This window comes from Tachysurus vachellii, chromosome 2 (assembly GCF_030014155.1).
Source record: "Tachysurus vachellii isolate PV-2020 chromosome 2, HZAU_Pvac_v1, whole genome shotgun sequence".
Lineage (NCBI taxonomy): Eukaryota > Metazoa > Chordata > Actinopteri > Siluriformes > Bagridae > Tachysurus > Tachysurus vachellii.
The window spans coordinates 18,833,250-18,851,830 of NC_083461.1; the positions used below are offsets into that span (position 1 = coordinate 18,833,250).

Consider the following 18,581-nt stretch of genomic DNA (forward strand, 5'->3'; position numbering starts at 1 on the left):
TTACCACTATCATCAATAGATCCATAGCATCTGGTCAGGTACCAACTGCATTCAAGAGAGCAAGGGTTATTCCCATCCTAAAGAAACCTGCTCTGGATCCATCAGACATCAGTAACTACAGACCCTACAGTAACTACAGTATCACTTCTCTCATTTCTTTCAAAAATTCTTGAACACATTGTCTATAATCAACTGTCTGTCTATCTCTCACAGAACAACCTCCAAGATCCCGACCAGTCTGGCTTTAAAGCAGCTCCTCCCACAGAGACAGCCCTTTTGGATGTCTCTGAGAAACTACATGTTGCTAGATCAGCCAAACTGTCATCCGTCCTTATCCTCCTTGAAATTTCAGCAGCGTTTGATACGGTCAACCACAAGACACTCTTGTCCACCCTCAGGAGTCTTGGGATTTGTGGATCAGCTTGGGAATGGTTCGCTTCCTACCTGGAAGGACGCTCATATCAGGTAACATAGAGGAAAGTGACATCTGTTCCATGCAGAATCTCCACTGGTGTCCCACAGGGCTTGGTACTTGGTCCTCTTCTTTTTTCCCTGTATACAAACTCTCTTGGTGAAGGTATTTCCTCACATGGGTTCTCTTACCACTGCTATGCTGATGATACACAACTTATCTTCTCTTTCCCACCCTCAGATACAGTACCAAGCTTCTAAAGGGATCTCAGAATATCTGGCAGACATATCATCATGGATGACTGCTTATCAGTTAAAGCTCAAGCCTAGCAAAACTGAACTGCTGTTCATCTTAGGTGATTCATCCCCAGATCATGATCTTGCAATATCCCTGCATAACGATCTGATCAGCACCTCAGCCACAGCTTGCAACCTTGGGGCAACCATGGACAATCAACTGTCCTTTTCCTCTCATGTTGCTAATGTGACTCGCTCATGTCGGTTCCTTCTCTACAACATTAGAAGGATTTGGCCATTTTTGTCCACACAGGCTGCTCAGGTACTTGTTCAGTCTCTTGTCATTTCAAGACTGGACAATTGCAACGCACTGCTGGCATGTCTAACTATGAATGCAATTCCTCCTCTGAAAATAATCCAAAATGCTGCTGCACAACTTGTTTTCAACCTGCCTAGGTTCTCGCATACAACCCCACTGCTGCGATCCATCCACTGGCTTCCGGTAGCTGCACGTATCAGATTCAAAAACACCTACAAAGCCAAAAACGGACCAGCTCCCTCTTACCTCAAAGCCCTCATCACTCCTTGCACTACACCTCGCACCCTCAGATCTACCATCTCTCAAGGTAAGAGGCAAGTATACTACAAGACTCTTTTCTGTTCTGGCACCTAGGTGGTGGAATGAACTTCCCCTAGGGGTCAGGACAGCTGAATCACTGGCTATTTTCAAACGACGGTTGAAGACCTACTTATTCATGAAACACTTCAACTAGCACTTCCTTCCCTGTCTGTTTGCATATATGTTTATAAAAGCCAAAAAAATACATAAATAAAAAAAACTTTGAACAATGTTTTAAACTCATGGTATCTTAAGTATGGAACCTAGTGAACCAGAGTTAATGTATCCAGTGATAGAGACTTAAGCACTTCTGTATGTCGCTCTGGATAATCACCAACATCAACATCAACAACAACACCAACAACATCAACAACAACACCACCATCAACAAGAACATCAACAATAACACCAACATCAACACCATCAAAACCAACATAAACAAGAACACCATCAACAACAACATAAACAAGAACAACACCAACAACAACACCATCAACATAAACAAGAACAACACCACCATCAACAACAACATAAACAACATCAACCCCAACAACATCAACAAAGCTTAAAAATCTCTTCTTCTTCGTGGTAAGGTTAATGAGAGAAATTGACAGATAACTAACTGTATTTGTTTCAGTCAATTAATTTTTATTTATTAACTATTTATATTGTTATCTTACAGACAAACGAATGTATTGGAAAACAGCTTTGTTCATTGTTTTTCACCCTGTTTTTACTGCACGGGTGTCTCGATTAGCTTTTGTATCATTTGAACAGTTGGCGGGGGAAAAAACCCGCTTCCTGTTTCCGGTCAAGAAGAAACTCGCACATGCGCTGTGCGTCTTCTCTCAAACCACGTGTCGCAGTCTGCAGTTGTTCGATACGCACGCTGTACGTTGTGCTTTCGCGGTGTTTTAGTAATTTAGTGCGAGTTTTTTTTGTTTGTATTTCAAGCTTTTCTTTGAACCCCGCAGGTGTTTGTCCTCCGTGAAGCTTTCGCCGAGAGGACTTGAGCTAAGCTCTAAAATCATGGTGAGTATCAAACTCCATGTGATGAAGATAACACCAAAGCTCTACTGATTACACGTGAGCTTCTCTAACTTCACATGAGTATAAATGTTTTATTGTCGTTATTAATGTACACTGTTATTTATAGTATAACACTGATGTAGTGTCTGACTTTATTTTACACACGAAACTGAAATAAAAACTTGGCCTAGCTTCGCGTTTTAGTCCACAGCTTGTCATGCTGTATTGTATTTGTCTTCATATCAGACTGAACCTGAAGTAAACCCTAAAGCTTATCCTTTGGCTGATGCCACTTTGACCAAAACTATCCTGGACCTCGTTCAGCAGGCGTCCAACTACAAGCAGCTGCGTAAAGGAGCAAACGAGGGTAAGAGTCTCTTCAACATCAGTGGAGGTTTAACATTTACACGTGGGATCTTTTACACGTGGCTGTCTGACACATTTACATTATCTCTTTTCTCTTTTTTTTTTTTAAAATGTGGATGTGGTAGCCTAGTGTTTCAGATGTTGGGCTAACAATTGGAAGGTTGTGAGTTCGATTCCTTCGTCCACCAAGCTGCCACTGCTGGGCCCCTGAGCAAGGCCCTTAACCCTCAATTTCTCAGTTGTATAAAAATGAGAGAAAAAATGTAAGTCACTCTGGATAAGGGCGTCTGCTAAATGCTGTAAATGTAACAATTGAGGGTTAAGGGCCTTGCTCTTGCTCAGGGGCCCAACAGTGCCATCTTGGTGCAAGTGGAACTCCCAACCTTCTGATTGGCAGCCCAACACCTTAACCACTCTGCCAAATCCAGGGGAAAACAAAGGGAGGGGGAGAGAAAAGGATGTAATGCAGGACAGGGGAGTGTTTTCTTCAATAATCACTCTATTTTACCTTCTTTTTCCAAAAGCAAGATAATATTCTGTTTTGTTTTTTTTAATAAATGAGTATATTTTTAATATTAAATTCTTTGTAGACTTCCATAAAAGTGCAAGATTAACACACAATGCTTATTTCTCCAAACACACTTTAATCACTAATACACGTTATTTCAACATCCCTAACTGAGACTAACATTTGTGCAGTATTTGCACAGTATTTGTGCAGAATTCTGCACTTAGCATTAGGTTCATGTGTAGTACACAATGGAGTGAGAATCGTTTTAAGGATTTTTTGGTTTTCCTCACACGTGGTGCAGATCTAAATATCTGGAAACCAACCACAGCTTGTTAAAAGCCTGAATATTATATGCTAGATGCGATAAATAATAACAAAAAAGAAGACTCGCATATACATTACAGCACAGCGAGATATGCATGTTTTTTTTTTATTGGAAGCTCTGGTCAGAGTTCAGGAAGCAGAGATTATATAGTATTAATAAAATTTCAGGGACTTGGATCATGAAGATGGTCAGCTTACAATAAAAAAAAACAAACTATTTTCTTTGTCCGGGAAACAACTTTGAATGTAATTTGTAAAGTTTTCAGCAAGGAGACATTTAACACTTATAGAAGGAGTCTATCATTGTGGTACAACTAGTATGTTTTCCAACATGGGAGACTCTTCAGGATAGAGGACTTTGTTGCATGTTCCTGCTAACATTACAAGCTACATTTTATTCTTATAAACAGGCTTGAAGGGGAAAAGATATTGATGAGAGGAACATCTGCTTCTAGCTGATAGCAGCAATAAGAAGAAAGTTTCCTTGTGGATTTTCCGTAACCACTCAGCTATAAATAAAATGTCAAGTGCCATAAATTACAGAATTAAGTAATCATTAGAAAATTGCTGTTGGTTTAAGAGAAAACATTACAGATCAGGATGTGGTGTTAATTGGAGAATAATCAACTTCAGGGTGATAACAGTAACTGTGCTTCATGTTAGGCTCCATTGGATTATTTTCATATACTAACACATCTCAATGTTTATTCCTGACTTTAAAATATTACATTATTTGTATTTATTTGTGTTACAATTATTAAGAGTGTAATATGTATTAATCCTGGAGTGTAATATAGAGAAGACTTCATGTAGACAATCTGGAACTTTCAGAAGTACCACTGGATTAAACCGTCTGTTGAATGCTGTAAATGTAAATATGTAAAATGTAATGGCTTGTTTATGCCTGACACTGTGTATGTAATACTCTATCGTTATAATTCACAGCCACTAAAACACTGAACCGTGGAATTTCTGAGTTCATCGTTATGGCTGCTGATGCTGAACCGCTGGAGATTATTCTACACCTTCCGTTACTGTGTGAGGATAAAAATGTGCCTTACGTCTTTGTGAGGTCCAAGCAGGCCCTTGGACGAGCTTGTGGTGTGTCCAGACCGGTTATTGCCACATCAGTCACCATTAAGGAAGGTTCACAGCTGAAACCGCAGATCCAGTCTGTGCAGATGGCAATTGAGAGACTTTTGGTCTGAGCCTGTTGTGATTAATTTTTTTTAAAACATCAAAATCAGGTTAATTTTTTGTTTAACTTCTGTAAAGCATGTATAGTCCTCATGATTAAAATTCTTTTGATATGATCAGATTTAGGTTAGTTTTGGAGAAAAAGTAACGATTTCTCATAAAAACTGTTGTGATTAGAGCATGTTTGTTTGATTTACTTTTCATTTTTAAATTGTGTTGCTCTTAAATTTCACATTACATTTGCTTCTGTTTTTTGTACAAACCTATACTGGGGACTTCAATATTCAAAAATAAATTTTAGAAATCTGTTTGCTGCTTTTTTGTGTGTGACAAAAGACTTTATGGCTTTGAGGTGGCCACTAGTGTGTATGTGTGTGTATATGTATGTATGTACACAGTGGTGTGAGTGTTTTTTGTCCTGATTTTTATTAATTTTTTTTTTTTGCATGTTTGTTACACTTCACGTTTCAGATCATCAAACAAATTTAAATACTAGTCAAAGATAAAACAGTTTTTAAATGAAGATTTTTATTATTGAGTGAAAACAAAATCCAAACCCACATGGCCCTGTGTGAAAGTGTTTGCCCCGGTTAAAACAACTTAACTGTGGTTTGTCGCACATGAGTATGTATGTATGTATATATATATATATGTGTGTGTGTGTATGTACTGTATATGTATGTATATATAATGTATGTGAATATATACAATCTACTATCTATTCCTGCTTGCATGGGCACATACACACACACATACATACGCATACACACACTTGTACACACACATTAAACTTACTGGCTTGTTTTTGGAGGGAACCAGAGAGCTCCTTAAAAAAAAGAGAAAACACTGAATATTAAACAAAATGCGCTTTTTTTTTTTTAGACAAAAATGTCCATTTTTTAAAACACCTTTTTATTTTTATTGATTCAAAGTAAGTGAATTGTGTCTTTTTTTTGAGTAAAGGTTATTATTGCATTGTGACTCCTGTATAAAAACGGGCAGAGAGACAAAACATTAATTAATGACGACATATTTTGTGTTTTGTCTAAAAGTTAAATTAAAAGTTAATTAAAAGTTAAAATGCCGAACGCTACAGGACACAAGCCACGCCCACTTTACGTCGTGGTAACGAAACCCCTGGAATTTAGTGAATGCCTGACAAACCGGAGCGCGTGACAGTGGGCGTGGCTTTTCACTGCTATGGTGGACTTCCCGTGCGCGTGCAAATGATAAACGTTTGACCGTGATAAAGTCCGAATGGTGCGCGCGTGCGCTCCGTAGCGAGCTTCTCCTTCTTGGTGAATGAAGTCTGGAGGATGAAGATGGCCCGTGAACAGCCCGTGTTTCTGACCGACGACGTCGTTGCTCGTTTTCTTCGTTATGACGAGTTGATCCCGCGCCTGGAGGAAGTTCTGGGGAAGTTTTCCCTGAGCGACAGTACAGAAGTGGTGCAGCCTGTGAGATTTGTGGTCCCCATAAACAAACACAACGGGTATGAGAACCACCACCACCATCATCATCATCATCATTACTCACAATCACACCTTATCTGTGTTAATAACACTGATGTCTGTGTACAGATATTTAGGGCTGATGCCTGCATACATTACACATGAGGACACTTTGTGCACGAAGATGGTGGCCTTCTACAGACGGGAAGGAAACTTAATTTTACCTTCAGCTCAAGCCACTGTGTTACTGTTTAACCCTGAATATGGCAACGTCAAAGCGGTCAGTCCAGCAAAAGCCTTTAGAACTTCAATAGTGTGTAAAGGTTTATCACTTACTATTATTCTGTCTGTCTGTCTGTCCGTCTAACTGTCTATTCTATCTATCTGTCTGTCTGTCTAACTAGCTATTGAATCTGTCTGTCTGTCTATCTGTCTGTTTCTCTGTCTGTCTGTCTGTCTGTCTAACTAGCTATTGAATCTATCTATCTATCTATCTATCTATCTATCTATCTATCTATCTATCTATCTAATAGTACCAGTTACAATAATATACAGTGGTGTGGTGTGTTTTGGCCCTCTTCCTGATTTTGTATTTTTTTGCATGTTTGTCACACTTTAATGTTTCAGATCAATATTAGTCAGTGATAACACAAGTAAACACAACATGCAGTTTTTAAATGAAGGTTTTTATTATTAAGGGAAAACAAAATCCAAACCTACATGACCCTGTGTGAAAAAGTGTTTGCCCCTAAACATAATAACTGGTTGCGCCACCCTTAGCAGCAAGAACTGCAATCAGGTGTTTCTGATAACTTGTAGTGAGTCTGTTACAGCGCTGTGGAGGAATTTTGGTCCACTCATCTTTGCAGAATTGTTTTAATTCAGCCACATTGGTTTTCGAGCATGAAGCACCTTTTCAAGGTCATGCCACAGCATCTCAATAGGATTCAGGTCAGGTCTTTGAACAGGCCACTCCAAAGTCTTCATTTTTGTTTTACTTTGATTGCAGTTCTTGCTGATAAGGGCGGCACAAGCAGTTATTAGATTTAGGGGGCAAACACTTTTACACAGGGCCTTTTGGATTTTGTTTTCCCTTAATAATAAAAACCATTTAAAATCTGAATGTTGTGTTTACTTTTGTTATCTTTGACTAGTATTTAAATTTGTTTGATCTGAAACGTTAAAGTGTGACAAATGTGCAATTAAATACAAAATCAGGAAGGGGGCCAACACTTTTACACTCCACTGTATAAAACAGTTGCTTGATTAAAAGTTCACTCCTCTTAAGCCTAGCTTAAAGAAAGCCTTCAAAATGTTGGGCTGTATATAAATGAAACTCCACTTGATGTTTGCTCAATGGCATGTTGGAGACTGGATAGGTTTTCTGGTCAGAGAAGTCCAACACTGAACTTTTTGTTGGTATTGGGACAAAAGTTGTAGTTGAGAACACCGTCTGCACAGTGAAGCATGGTGGTGGTAGTATCGTGTTTAAGTGTTTGCTTATTGCTCTTGCATTTCTGTCTAATGCCCTACTAGCCTCCTGGGGATTGTAAACCATTCCCATAGTATAACCATTATACTTAAATTTATTAAATGATTAAGGATATATACTGTAGTTACTGTGTGTTTATTTATTTATTTATTTATTGCTCTTGGACAGGTTATGGATGGGTCAGATATCACCCATAAAAGGACAGCAGCTGTGTCAGCCATTTCTGCTAAAGTAAGACCCTTTTTAAGCTATTGGATTTTAGGCCTGTGATAATGACACGGCAATGACACTAAATACAGATTTTTCTTCCACTAGCTGCTGATGCCGGCGCAGTCCGACATCTTGTGCATCCTCGGCTGCGGCCAGCAGGCTGTCAGCCATTATGAAATCTTAACGCAGCTTTTTTCCTTTAAAGAGGTAAATAACTCAAAGGTGAAAAGATCCATCTGTCAGAAATAGATGCAGCGTCCAATCTGTTCTGTACACTTTGCTATGCTCTATAGCTTCACCTCAGAGAACCAAAGGAATTTGATTCATACCATTTTTTCAAACTGAACTGACGTATTAACTGTTGTAATGTATAAAATTTATACAACCTAAACCCCTTAAAGACAATTCAGTTATATTGTAACGGTCATTAAAGTTTATTTATTCATTATTAGATTAGATTAGATTAGATTCAACTTTGTCATTACACATGTACAAGTACAAGGCAACGAAATGCAGTTTAGGTCTAACTAGAGTGCAATAGTAGCAAGTGCAGGATATACAGTTTTTACAAGATTTAAATAAGTTAAGTAAGTGGTAATATGGAGTGATTTTATATTTGTGTGCATACTATGAACAAATATACAGATCTACATAAGGATATGTGCTGTAATAAAATATATGGTTAATACTATAAACAGTATTTTACATATATGTATGTGTATGTATATTAGTAATATATATATATATATATATATATATATATATATATATATATATATATATATATATATATATATATATATATTACATTACATTACATGTGTAGTACCGTGCCACTGTGTTACATTTAGGTGCGTGTGTGCAGCCGGAGACTGGAGACAGCCGAGCGGTTTGCTGTGAACGTCAAGGGTCCTGTAAAAATCTTTTCTTCTGCTGAAGAGGCAGTGCGTGGAGCGGATCTCATCATTACGGTCACTAATTCTAATGAGCCGGTGCTGTTTGGGGAGTGGGTTAAACCCGGTGCTCATGTTGCAGGTTAGAAACTTCTGCACATTCATTACAAACCATTTCATACAGGTGTAGTGTAACAGCAGGACACCAAGCTGTGTAACGCATTTCTGTGTAACGTTAGCGGTCGGGGCTTGTCGTCCAGACTGGAGAGAACTCGACGACGTTCTGATGAGAGACGCCGTGATTTACGTGGACAGCAAAGAGGGAGCTGCAGTGGAGTCAGGAGACATCATTCTGTCTGGAGTGAGCGTGTGCTTTATTTTAGAATCTGTTCGCTGATCCTTATCACCGTAACGTATACAGACATTATTTACTGTAACTTTATTTCCTGTTTGGATTCACAGTAATGACCTCTGCACTATTTGGGATCGAATACTCGCTCAACTTTAAACCTTTAACCACGCCCGTGTTTTTTTTCAGAGCACCTACAGGAGAAAAATAAATGATGTATTAACTTCCAGGGTTAATCCAACCTAATTTTGGTTGTTTCACCAGGCAGAAGTGTTTGCTGAACTTGGAGAAGTTTTAAACGGAACTCGTCCTGCTTTGCGCAACAAGACGACGGTGTTTAAGTCGCTGGGTAAATTCTTTCTGATAAGTACAGGCAGAATTAGACTAGAGGAAGAATCCAGGCACAAGCAGACAGACTGATAAGTTCCTCATAAGCAGACAGACTGATAGGGAAATGTGAACTGCTAATTCTCAAGAATGTTTGCTATTTGATAACTGACTTTAGATTTACTTTTGTTGCCCTTAAGACAATAAAGGGGATTTTTAGGCTCTAGTTAAAATGTCCAGTTAGTGATGATTCAGTTTCAAGTGATTAGCTAAAACTATGAATCAATTGTTGATCTAAACATCGGCTGCTGGGTGGAAACTGAAACGGATTAAGTTTGGCTTTTCTTTGGCAATGCAGGGATGGGGATACAAGATGCAGTCGCTGCTAAGCTTGTGTTTGACAAGTGGAAGAGCAGCCAGTGACGTATCAGCCTGGACACGAAGAATCACCAGCAGGAGTTTGGTACAATTCCAACAACTTTAATTTGTAAAATGGAACACGGACAGACATGAAATAAATCTATTTAACAGACATGATGACCGTGGGAACTGATTTCAGATGAACTAAAACTGCTAACTAACACTTGTATGAAATCACTAATACTAATTTCTACAGATTGTTACAGTAAAAATTAAAAAAAATCTTTCACAAGAAAAATAAAACATCTATTGGTTACGACTCTTGACTGATTCTCTTGTGTGTCCTCTCTCTGTATGCTTTCACTTATATCATTTTCTACTGAGAGCAGATTTTTTTTAAACAGACCATTCTCATTCTCGCTGTGTAAGCTAGCAAAAACATTGATCCATAATCTATTGATCAGCTAAACAATAGACTTTATACAATACCGGGCTGAAATAAACACATCATCTTTCACTACAACTGCATGAGTAAATGCAGCACGTATTATTAATCACACAGCTGAATTCTGTATGGTAAACATGTATTCTGTATCAGAGTCAGTGAACACATGAAAGTTGTAATGTAACATTTATGTACCAAATCTTTCACCCCAATATGTACACAAAATAATTAATAAACTAATCAAAATGAATAAAATCCTAAAAGATTCCCAAATTTCCCCTCGGGGATCAATGAAGTTATATCTGTGTATATGATGTAAGCGACAAGACTTGTTCTTACTAGTGTTTATAGAATAAGCAAAAGCTATTAAAGGTAGATTTGCATTTTTGGAAACTTTTTTAAGGAAATGTAAAGTGCAGTTTGTAACAAAATATATAGGCTCTCAAGGATGAAATAAAATAAAGAAAGGATTACTTAGTGTGAAAAGATATAAGGAGGAAAAATCACCCCTGGCTTCTCGAGAATGAAAAAACAAACAAACAAACAGCTCTATCTAATTATAATTACTACAGAACACAAGTGAGATGGACGTGTATGGTTGGTAGAGTCTTCCATCGTATTCCTGACATGTCCTCCATCATCACCGTTCCAGACGCTTCTTTGTGGACGGCTCCTTCAGAGTAAAAGGCACTTCGGCTTTTGCCGTTTGACCGGCGGTGGGCACAGGACTGCGCGGATGGCTTCGTCGAACACGGTCTTAAGGCCGCGCTGAGTTAAGGCTGAGCATTCCAGATATTTCACAGCACCTGTACGTAGATTAGAAACGTATAGAATTCACAACATCATTATCCAGTGTACGTTCACAGGAGAATGTAACGTGTACGACAGGATTGACAGACACAAGAAAATAACACACAAGCTTACAAAATTACAGGCAGGCTCTAACTAAATAATAACTAGTTAGTAGGGTAAATTAGATCACATGCATGTGCAAACTATTAGTTTGAAACTTTCCAACAGGCTTTTATTATTATTATTATTATTATTATTATTATTACCAACCTATTTCTTTAGCCATAGCAAGGCCTTGTGGGTAAGTAATGGGAGTGAGTTTCTTTTCTTTCAGCTTCTCAATAGTGTCCTTGTCTTCTCTTAAGTCGATCTTGGTCCCAACAAGGATGACTGGAGTGTTGGGGCAGTGATGTGAGACCTCTTTATGCCACTGTGGGGAAAGGAGGAGACGACTCACTGGGATTTCACTTATAACAATAGAAAAACGTATATGTACTTAATAATTCATCTTATTTACAGCTTTGACGGTATTATACGGCTTATGTGGTTCTGAAACTGGACGGTCGTCGTCAAAAGCATTATCTAATTTGTGAGATTAAACTAAGGATATCAGATTTAGAGGTGAAGTACAGGTTTAGTAAAGCAAACTGAGAAGCAGATTAAATCTAGACATATAGGGAGTGTCTAATGGTTGAAATGCCATTTCAGCCATTTCTGTCTTACAAAGACAAGTATTTACAAAGACATAAAATGTCCATCATTTGTGCTTTTATGTGATGTGCTTTTATCTGTTTTAATCCGGTACGAAGCTAATTATTAATCCGACGTAATCAAATATACATAAGTCATACTGTGATAGTGTGGTTTTTACAGGAAGTGCTGCTACTGGAAAACACCTACATTTAAATCTACATTGTACATTTTCACATAGTAGGATTGGGTGGATGGCTCAGGAATTAAAAGCTTTCAAAGCTGCAGTAAATTTTCCAAATACTCGGATAATCCAATCCACCTGGCGTCCATGTTGTGTTGAACAGACATTCAGCTTCGTCCAGTACAATACAGTGACTCTTTGTTTACTCTCTTACTCACACGTCACTGTGAGAACTCACCTACAAAACCATTCCATAATACTGTGTATCTCAGGTGTTGTGATGAGTCAACAATGAGGTCTATGAGCTTCACAACAGAATTATATTACATTACAGCCACAAGACTTGTGAGCAAATAAAATACTGGAACTGCTTTACATAATACTCCAGACTAGACGTGTTATTCTGGGCTCTTCCTCTTTCCTTGCCATCCAGATACTTTTCTACACTTGATTAGCAATTAATTTCATTTTACTTTCTTAGCCATACGGGTTCGATAGGAAGTTGCTTACTTTGGCACTGATGTTCTCGAACGAGGCAGGGCTCACCAGCGAGAAGCAAATTAAAAACACGTCCTGCAGAAAAGAGAGAGGGGGAGAAAAAAAATAACTCAAATATGAGATGAAACTTTATCAGAAATGTAGAATAGGCAAAATCATTTCCGTTCCCTTTCTTGATTTGGCACTGCCGTATGGAATGGTATGAAAATAGAAGCAGGGAGATCTTTAAAAAAAGAAAGAAAGAGTGTGCAAACAGAGGAAGCATTGAGTTTCATTTAGCAGAATAATCAGTGGTTGGGACACAATAGGATACTTTATTTATAGTAAAACTCATAACACAGTTTTTAAAACAATTGGCACCAGTACGTAGGTTCGCACGATCATGAGGACTGAAATTAAATGGATGGTTATTATTCACTCTGCATTGAGTTTGCTGTTGGGGCTCTGTACCGTTTGAGGGTAGGAGAGCGGCCGGAGTCTGTCGTAGTCCTCCTGTCCTGCTGTGTCCCACAGCCCCAGGTTTACTGGCTTCCCATCTACCATTACATTTGCAGAATAATTATCAAACCTAGAGAGAGAGAGAGTGAGAGAGAGAGAGTGAAGTGAAGTTGAGAGATGTCTGGAGACACAGCTGGAGGCTGTTCACAGTGACTCCTGGAATTTAACAGAGAAGTGTGTAATGTTACTCACACTGTAGGGGTTTAATGTGTAATGTTACTCACACTGAAGGGGTTTAATGTGTAATGTTACTCACACTGTAGGGATTTAATGTGTAATGTTACTCACACTGTAGGGGTTTAATGTGTAATGTTACTCACACTGTAGGGGTTTAATGTGTAATGTTACTCACACTGAAGGGGTTTAATGTGTAATGTTACTCACACTGTAGGGATTTAATCTGTAATGTTACTCACACTGTAGGGATTTAATCTGTAATGTTACTCACACTGAAGGGGTTTAATGTGTAATGTTACTCACACTGTAGGGGTTTAATGTGTAATGTTACTCACACTGTAGGGGTTTAATGTGTAATGTTACTCACACTGAAGGGGTTTAATGTGTAATGTTACTCACACTGTAGGGGTTTAATGTGTAATGTTACTCACACTGAAGGGGTTTAATGTGTAATGTTACTCACACTGTAGGGGTTTAATGTGTAATGTTACTCACACTGAAGGGGTTTAATGTGTAATGTTACTCACACTGTAGGGGTTTAATGTGTAATGTTACTCACACTGAAGGGGTTTAATGTGTAATGTTACTCAGACTGTAGGGATTTAATCTGTAATGTTACTCACACTGTAGGGGTTTAATGTGTAATGTTACTCACACTGAAGGGGTTTAATGTGTAATGTTACTCACACTGAAGGGGTTTAATGTGTAATGTTACTCACACTGTAGGGATTTAATGTGTAATGTTACTCACACTGTAGGGATTTAATGTGTAATGTTACTCACACTGTAGGGGTTTAATGTGTAATGTTACTCACACTGTAGGGGTTTAATGTGTAATGTTACTCACACTGAAGGGGTTTAATGTGTAATGTTACTCACACTGAAGGGGTTTAATGTGTAATGTTACTCACACTGAAGGGGTTTAATGTGTAATGTTACTCACACTGAAGGGGTTTAATGTGTAATGTTACTCACACTGAAGGGGTTTAATGTGTAATGTTACTCACACTGAAGGGGTTTAATGTGTAATGTTACTCACACTGAAGGGGTTTAATGTGTAATGTTACTCACACTGAAGGGGTTTAATGTGTAATGTTACTCACACTGTAGGGGTTTAATGTGTAATGTTACTCACACTGTAGGGGTTTAATGTGTAATGTTACTCACACTGTAGGGGTTTAAAGTGTAATGTTACTCACACTGAAGGGGTTTAATGTGTAATGTTACTCACACTGTAGGGGTTTAATGTGTAATGTTACTCACACTGTAGGGGTTTAATGTGTAATGTTACTCACACTGTAGGGGTTTAATGTGTAATGTTACTCACACTGAAGGGGTTTAATGTGTAATGTTACTCACACTGAAGGGGTTTAATGTGTAATGTTACTCACACTGAAGGGGTTTAATGTGTAATGTTATTCACACTGAAGGGGTTTAATGTGTAATGTTACTCACACTGAAGGGGTTTAATGTGTAATGTTACTCACACTGAAGGGGTTTAATGTGTAATGTTACTCACACTGAAGGGGTTTAATGTGTAATGTTACTCACACTGTAGGGGTTTAATGTGTAATGTTACTCACACTGTAGGGATTTAATCTGTAATGTTACTCACACTGTAGGGGTTTAATGTGTAATGTTACTCACACTGTAGGGATTTAATCTGTAATGTTACTCACACTGTAGGGATTTAATCTGTAATGTTACTCACACTGTAGGGGTTTAATGTGTAATGTTACTCACACTGTAGGGGTTTAATCAGTAATGTTACTCACACTGTAGGGATTTAATCTGTAATGTTACTCACACTGTAGGGGTTTAATGTGTAATGTTACTCACACTGTAGGGATTTAATCTGTAATGTTACTCACACTGTAGGGGTTTAATGTGTAATGTTACTCACACTGTAGGGATTTAATCTGTAATGTTACTCACACTGTAGGGATTTAATCTGTAATGTTACTCACACTGTAGGGGTTTAATGTGTAATGTTACTCACACTGTAGGGGTTTAATGTGTAATGTTACTCACACTGTAGGGGTTTAATCTGTAATGTTACTCACACTGTAGGGGTTTAATGTGTAATGTTACTCACACTGTAGGGATTTAATCTGTAATGTTACTCACACTGTAGGGGTTTAATGTGTAATGTTACTCACACTGTAGGGGTTTAATGTGTAATGTTACTCACACTGTAGGGATTTAATCTGTAATGTTACTCACACTGTAGGGGTTTAATCTGTAATGTTACTCACACTGTAGGGATGTACTCTCCAGGGAAGGCGTTAGTGGTGTAGCTGATCAGAAGGCATGTTTTTCCCACTGCCCTATAGTTAAAATAAATAAATAAAATCCGCTAAGAATGAATGCATATTAATAAGTGCATATCGGCAGTGACAGCATACCATTATAGCAAACTTTAAACAGCACCACTATTAACACTGCATTTAAAAATGTTTTTGTATCTACTCCAGGGGTACTCAATAGGCGGACTCCGGTCCGTGTGCGGACACAAACAGGGTTCAATCTGGACCGACGCCCAAACCAAATTGCTATTTTGACAAAACAAATGAGTTTTCCGTGAAGCGCGCCATCGTGATTCTGCGCTATATATCTTTGAAGCGTCTCCTAATCTGTTTGAGTCATCTATGTCCAATCACAGAAGCGGTAACAGCATCGCTATAGCAACCAGACCGGTCACGTGCTCCGGGTCAGACATGTGAAAAGGCAGACTCATCGTGCAAATAACAGTGCAAATATCAGTAACTAACATTTTTATTTATATCTTTTGCTGACTAAAAGTGAAAATGGCTTGTTCAAAGCTGCCCGTTGATAAGAAAAGAAAAGTTGATCTTGAAAACCGCGAGTTTAAAAGTGAGTGGACAGAAAAATATGCATTCGTGCTCCCCGGTGGAAGCAAAAAAAACCAGTGTTTAATCTGCAACGACACGGTAGCAATCATCAAAAGTGGTAATGTAAAACGTCACTATGAAACCAAGGATGCATATTTTGAACAAAATTGCACTCAGAACACAGAGTTAAGGACAACAAAAATAAACCAGTTGAAATCATCTTATGAAGCTACAAGCAGTGTAATAGTTAGATCAGGCCATCACACCTTTTATGCCCAAGTTTAAACAACTGGTGGCACAAAGAAGGTGTCACCTTTCACACTAAAAGACCTACAAGTTTGAAAGTTCTGGGGATTTTTTTGTTGGAGTTCTCTATTTGTAATTTGACGATCACTTTTCCGGACCTCGGACTGAATGGAAATTTGGTAAGTGGACCTTTGGTAAGTTTATATTTGAGTACCCCTGATCTACTCCATACAGAACAGAGCTACTACAAGATTTTTTAAACCAAACAGTTTCAGGAAAAAAGTCCAATATACATTCAAATGAAGTCAACACTTCTGCTTTACAATAACATTATACCACATATACTTTATTTATTATTTTATGTTATTTGATGTAATCTGAAGATATTTAGCCAATAAAGTAAATGTTGTACAGCCAATACACACAGACACACATACACACAGCCTCTCCTATCTCCTATACATAAATGGTACAGCACCATACAATGTCCATCTATCTACAAACGTATACGCTCACACACAGATACAGATACACACAGAGATACACAGCCTCTCCTATACATAAATACATGTACAGCACCATACAATATGTCCATCTATTTACACACACGCACACAGACACTCACACTCACAGAGACACACGCACACAAACACAGACACACACTTACACAGACACACGCACACAAACACAGACACACTCTCACGTACAAACACAGACACACACACGCGCGCACAGACACACACGGCCTGTCATAGCTCCTAAACATAAATCCTATACAAAAGTTATTTATACAGAAATAACTACACAAAATTAACAATATCAACAACACCATTTACATCAGTTGGGTTTGATTTCCAGCACTGTAACCAAATGTAAAAATAAATAAACATTTAGACTCCACATTGAGTAACACTGCTTATCTCATACACCATGAGTGACTCACCTCTGACTGCTAGATTATTAATAAACATTCGTTTGAATAAACTAACTAAATGCATGGATTTAATATTTACTGGCTGTTATGAACATTCGATAATATAATAAATTATATTTTTAAATTTGTTATTAATCGTTAAGCTTCTAACAGCACAGGATCTGTCTTTATTTACACAAACACCAACACTATAGGAATGAGGAAAAATACCGGAGATAACGAAAATGATAGCGAGTGAACTAAAGAATGTGTGTGTATATGTATGTGTGTGTGTGTGTGTGTGTATATACTGTATATGTCTGTGTGTATATGTATGTGTGTATACTGTATATATGTCTGTGTGTGTGTATATGTGTGTGTATATATGTGTATGTGTGTGTGTATGCGTTTATATGTGTGTGTGTGTATATGTGTGTGCATATGTATGTGTGTGTATGTGTGTATATGTGTGTTTGAGAGAGAGAGACAGAAAGAGGATGATTAGTAAAAAAAATGTGTAGGTTCATTAAACTACACCACTGAAATGAATCCAGCCTTGTTTAATATCAGTGCACGATGATGTTAGTTTTATTTAGTTTCCCATTCACTGAGTCAGTGTCTCGTTATAAAGCTTCAAAGTAACAGAGCATAAGAAACACTGTCAAAGACATTTATATAGCAATGTGAGGAGCAAGACTTCAAACTACAGAGCAGGTAAACCAACATCACACACACACACACACACACACACACACACACACACACACACACACACACACACACACACACACACACATACATACATACATATACACACACACACACACACACACACACACATATATATACACATCCACAAACACACATCCAAAAAAACAAACAAAAACAAACACACACACATACACACAATAACAAAAACAAAAACACTTACCCGTCTCCAACCACCACACACTTTATGGCTTGCATGTCACTGTGTTTCTTTGATCACAATAAAGAAAATAAATCTTAAAATCTCTCTCTCTCTCTCTCTCTCTCTCTCTCTCTCTCTCTCTCTCTCTCTCTCTCTCTCTCTCTCTCTCTCTCTCTTTGTCTCTCTCTCTCTCCACAAACTACAACAAACTTTTAAAACTTACTACTATACAAACTGATCTAACAAACCGTGCTCCAAATCCTTTAGCTACAGAGAGACGTTCCAGTTAAATAAACATCAGCCACCACCCAAAAACAACTCGGTATAAAAATCACAGTCTTTTTAAACGCCTCTTCTTGCTCTCATACAATATTATCATGACAGTGACCATCCTCGAACCGTGATTGGCTAATAGTACACGCAAACAGCACGCGTTGTGTTATAATAACCAATCCTGAAGCAGAAGGCGGGGCTTATTCGGAGGGATCGTTTTTAACGCACACTTACGCCACCTACCGGAGTGTTGTGTTTTTGTTTGAGTTTCATTTAAGTAGCAGAATAGAAAATAAATACTCTGAACATTGTATTTGCCCTGAACCA

At 38.1% G+C, this 18,581-nt stretch overlaps 3 protein-coding genes across 4 annotated transcripts; 2 read left to right on the forward strand and 1 right to left on the reverse strand.

The window, feature by feature from the left end:
- Window positions 1-2,066: 2,066 nt before the first annotated feature.
- On the forward strand, window positions 2,067-5,002 carry snu13b (SNU13 homolog, small nuclear ribonucleoprotein b (U4/U6.U5)). Of its 2 annotated transcripts, none has more exons than XM_060861923.1 (4): window positions 2,067-2,158; window positions 2,242-2,299; window positions 2,543-2,663; window positions 4,443-5,002. In XM_060861923.1, exons 1-4 carry the CDS (start codon window positions 2,097-2,099, stop codon window positions 4,703-4,705), a joined length of 504 nt encoding a protein of 167 aa, XP_060717906.1. In that variant the 5' UTR covers window positions 2,067-2,096; the 3' UTR covers window positions 4,706-5,002. The 2 variants fall into 2 exon arrangements, with proteins under 2 accessions (XP_060717906.1, XP_060717915.1); XM_060861932.1 differs by having other exon boundaries at window positions 2,072-2,146; window positions 2,241-2,299.
- An 881-nt stretch (window positions 5,003-5,883) lies between these two features.
- On the forward strand, window positions 5,884-10,107 carry crym (crystallin, mu). The gene is made up of 8 exons (XM_060861945.1): window positions 5,884-6,186; window positions 6,275-6,425; window positions 7,806-7,868; window positions 7,953-8,054; window positions 8,699-8,882; window positions 8,980-9,101; window positions 9,354-9,438; window positions 9,775-10,107. The coding sequence occupies exons 1-8, from the start codon at window positions 6,011-6,013 to the stop codon at window positions 9,837-9,839; spliced, it is 948 nt and encodes a 315-aa protein (XP_060717928.1). The 5' UTR covers window positions 5,884-6,010; the 3' UTR covers window positions 9,840-10,107.
- rac1a (Rac family small GTPase 1a) lies at window positions 9,876-18,331 on the reverse strand. Its single transcript, XM_060861956.1, has 6 exons — window positions 18,003-18,331; window positions 15,316-15,387; window positions 12,836-12,953; window positions 12,398-12,460; window positions 11,284-11,443; window positions 9,876-11,027 (listed from the first exon to the last, which is right to left on the reverse strand). The coding sequence occupies exons 1-6, from the start codon at window positions 18,035-18,037 to the stop codon at window positions 10,897-10,899; spliced, it is 579 nt and encodes a 192-aa protein (XP_060717939.1). The 5' UTR covers window positions 18,038-18,331; the 3' UTR covers window positions 9,876-10,896.
- Window positions 18,332-18,581: the final 250 nt, after the last annotated feature.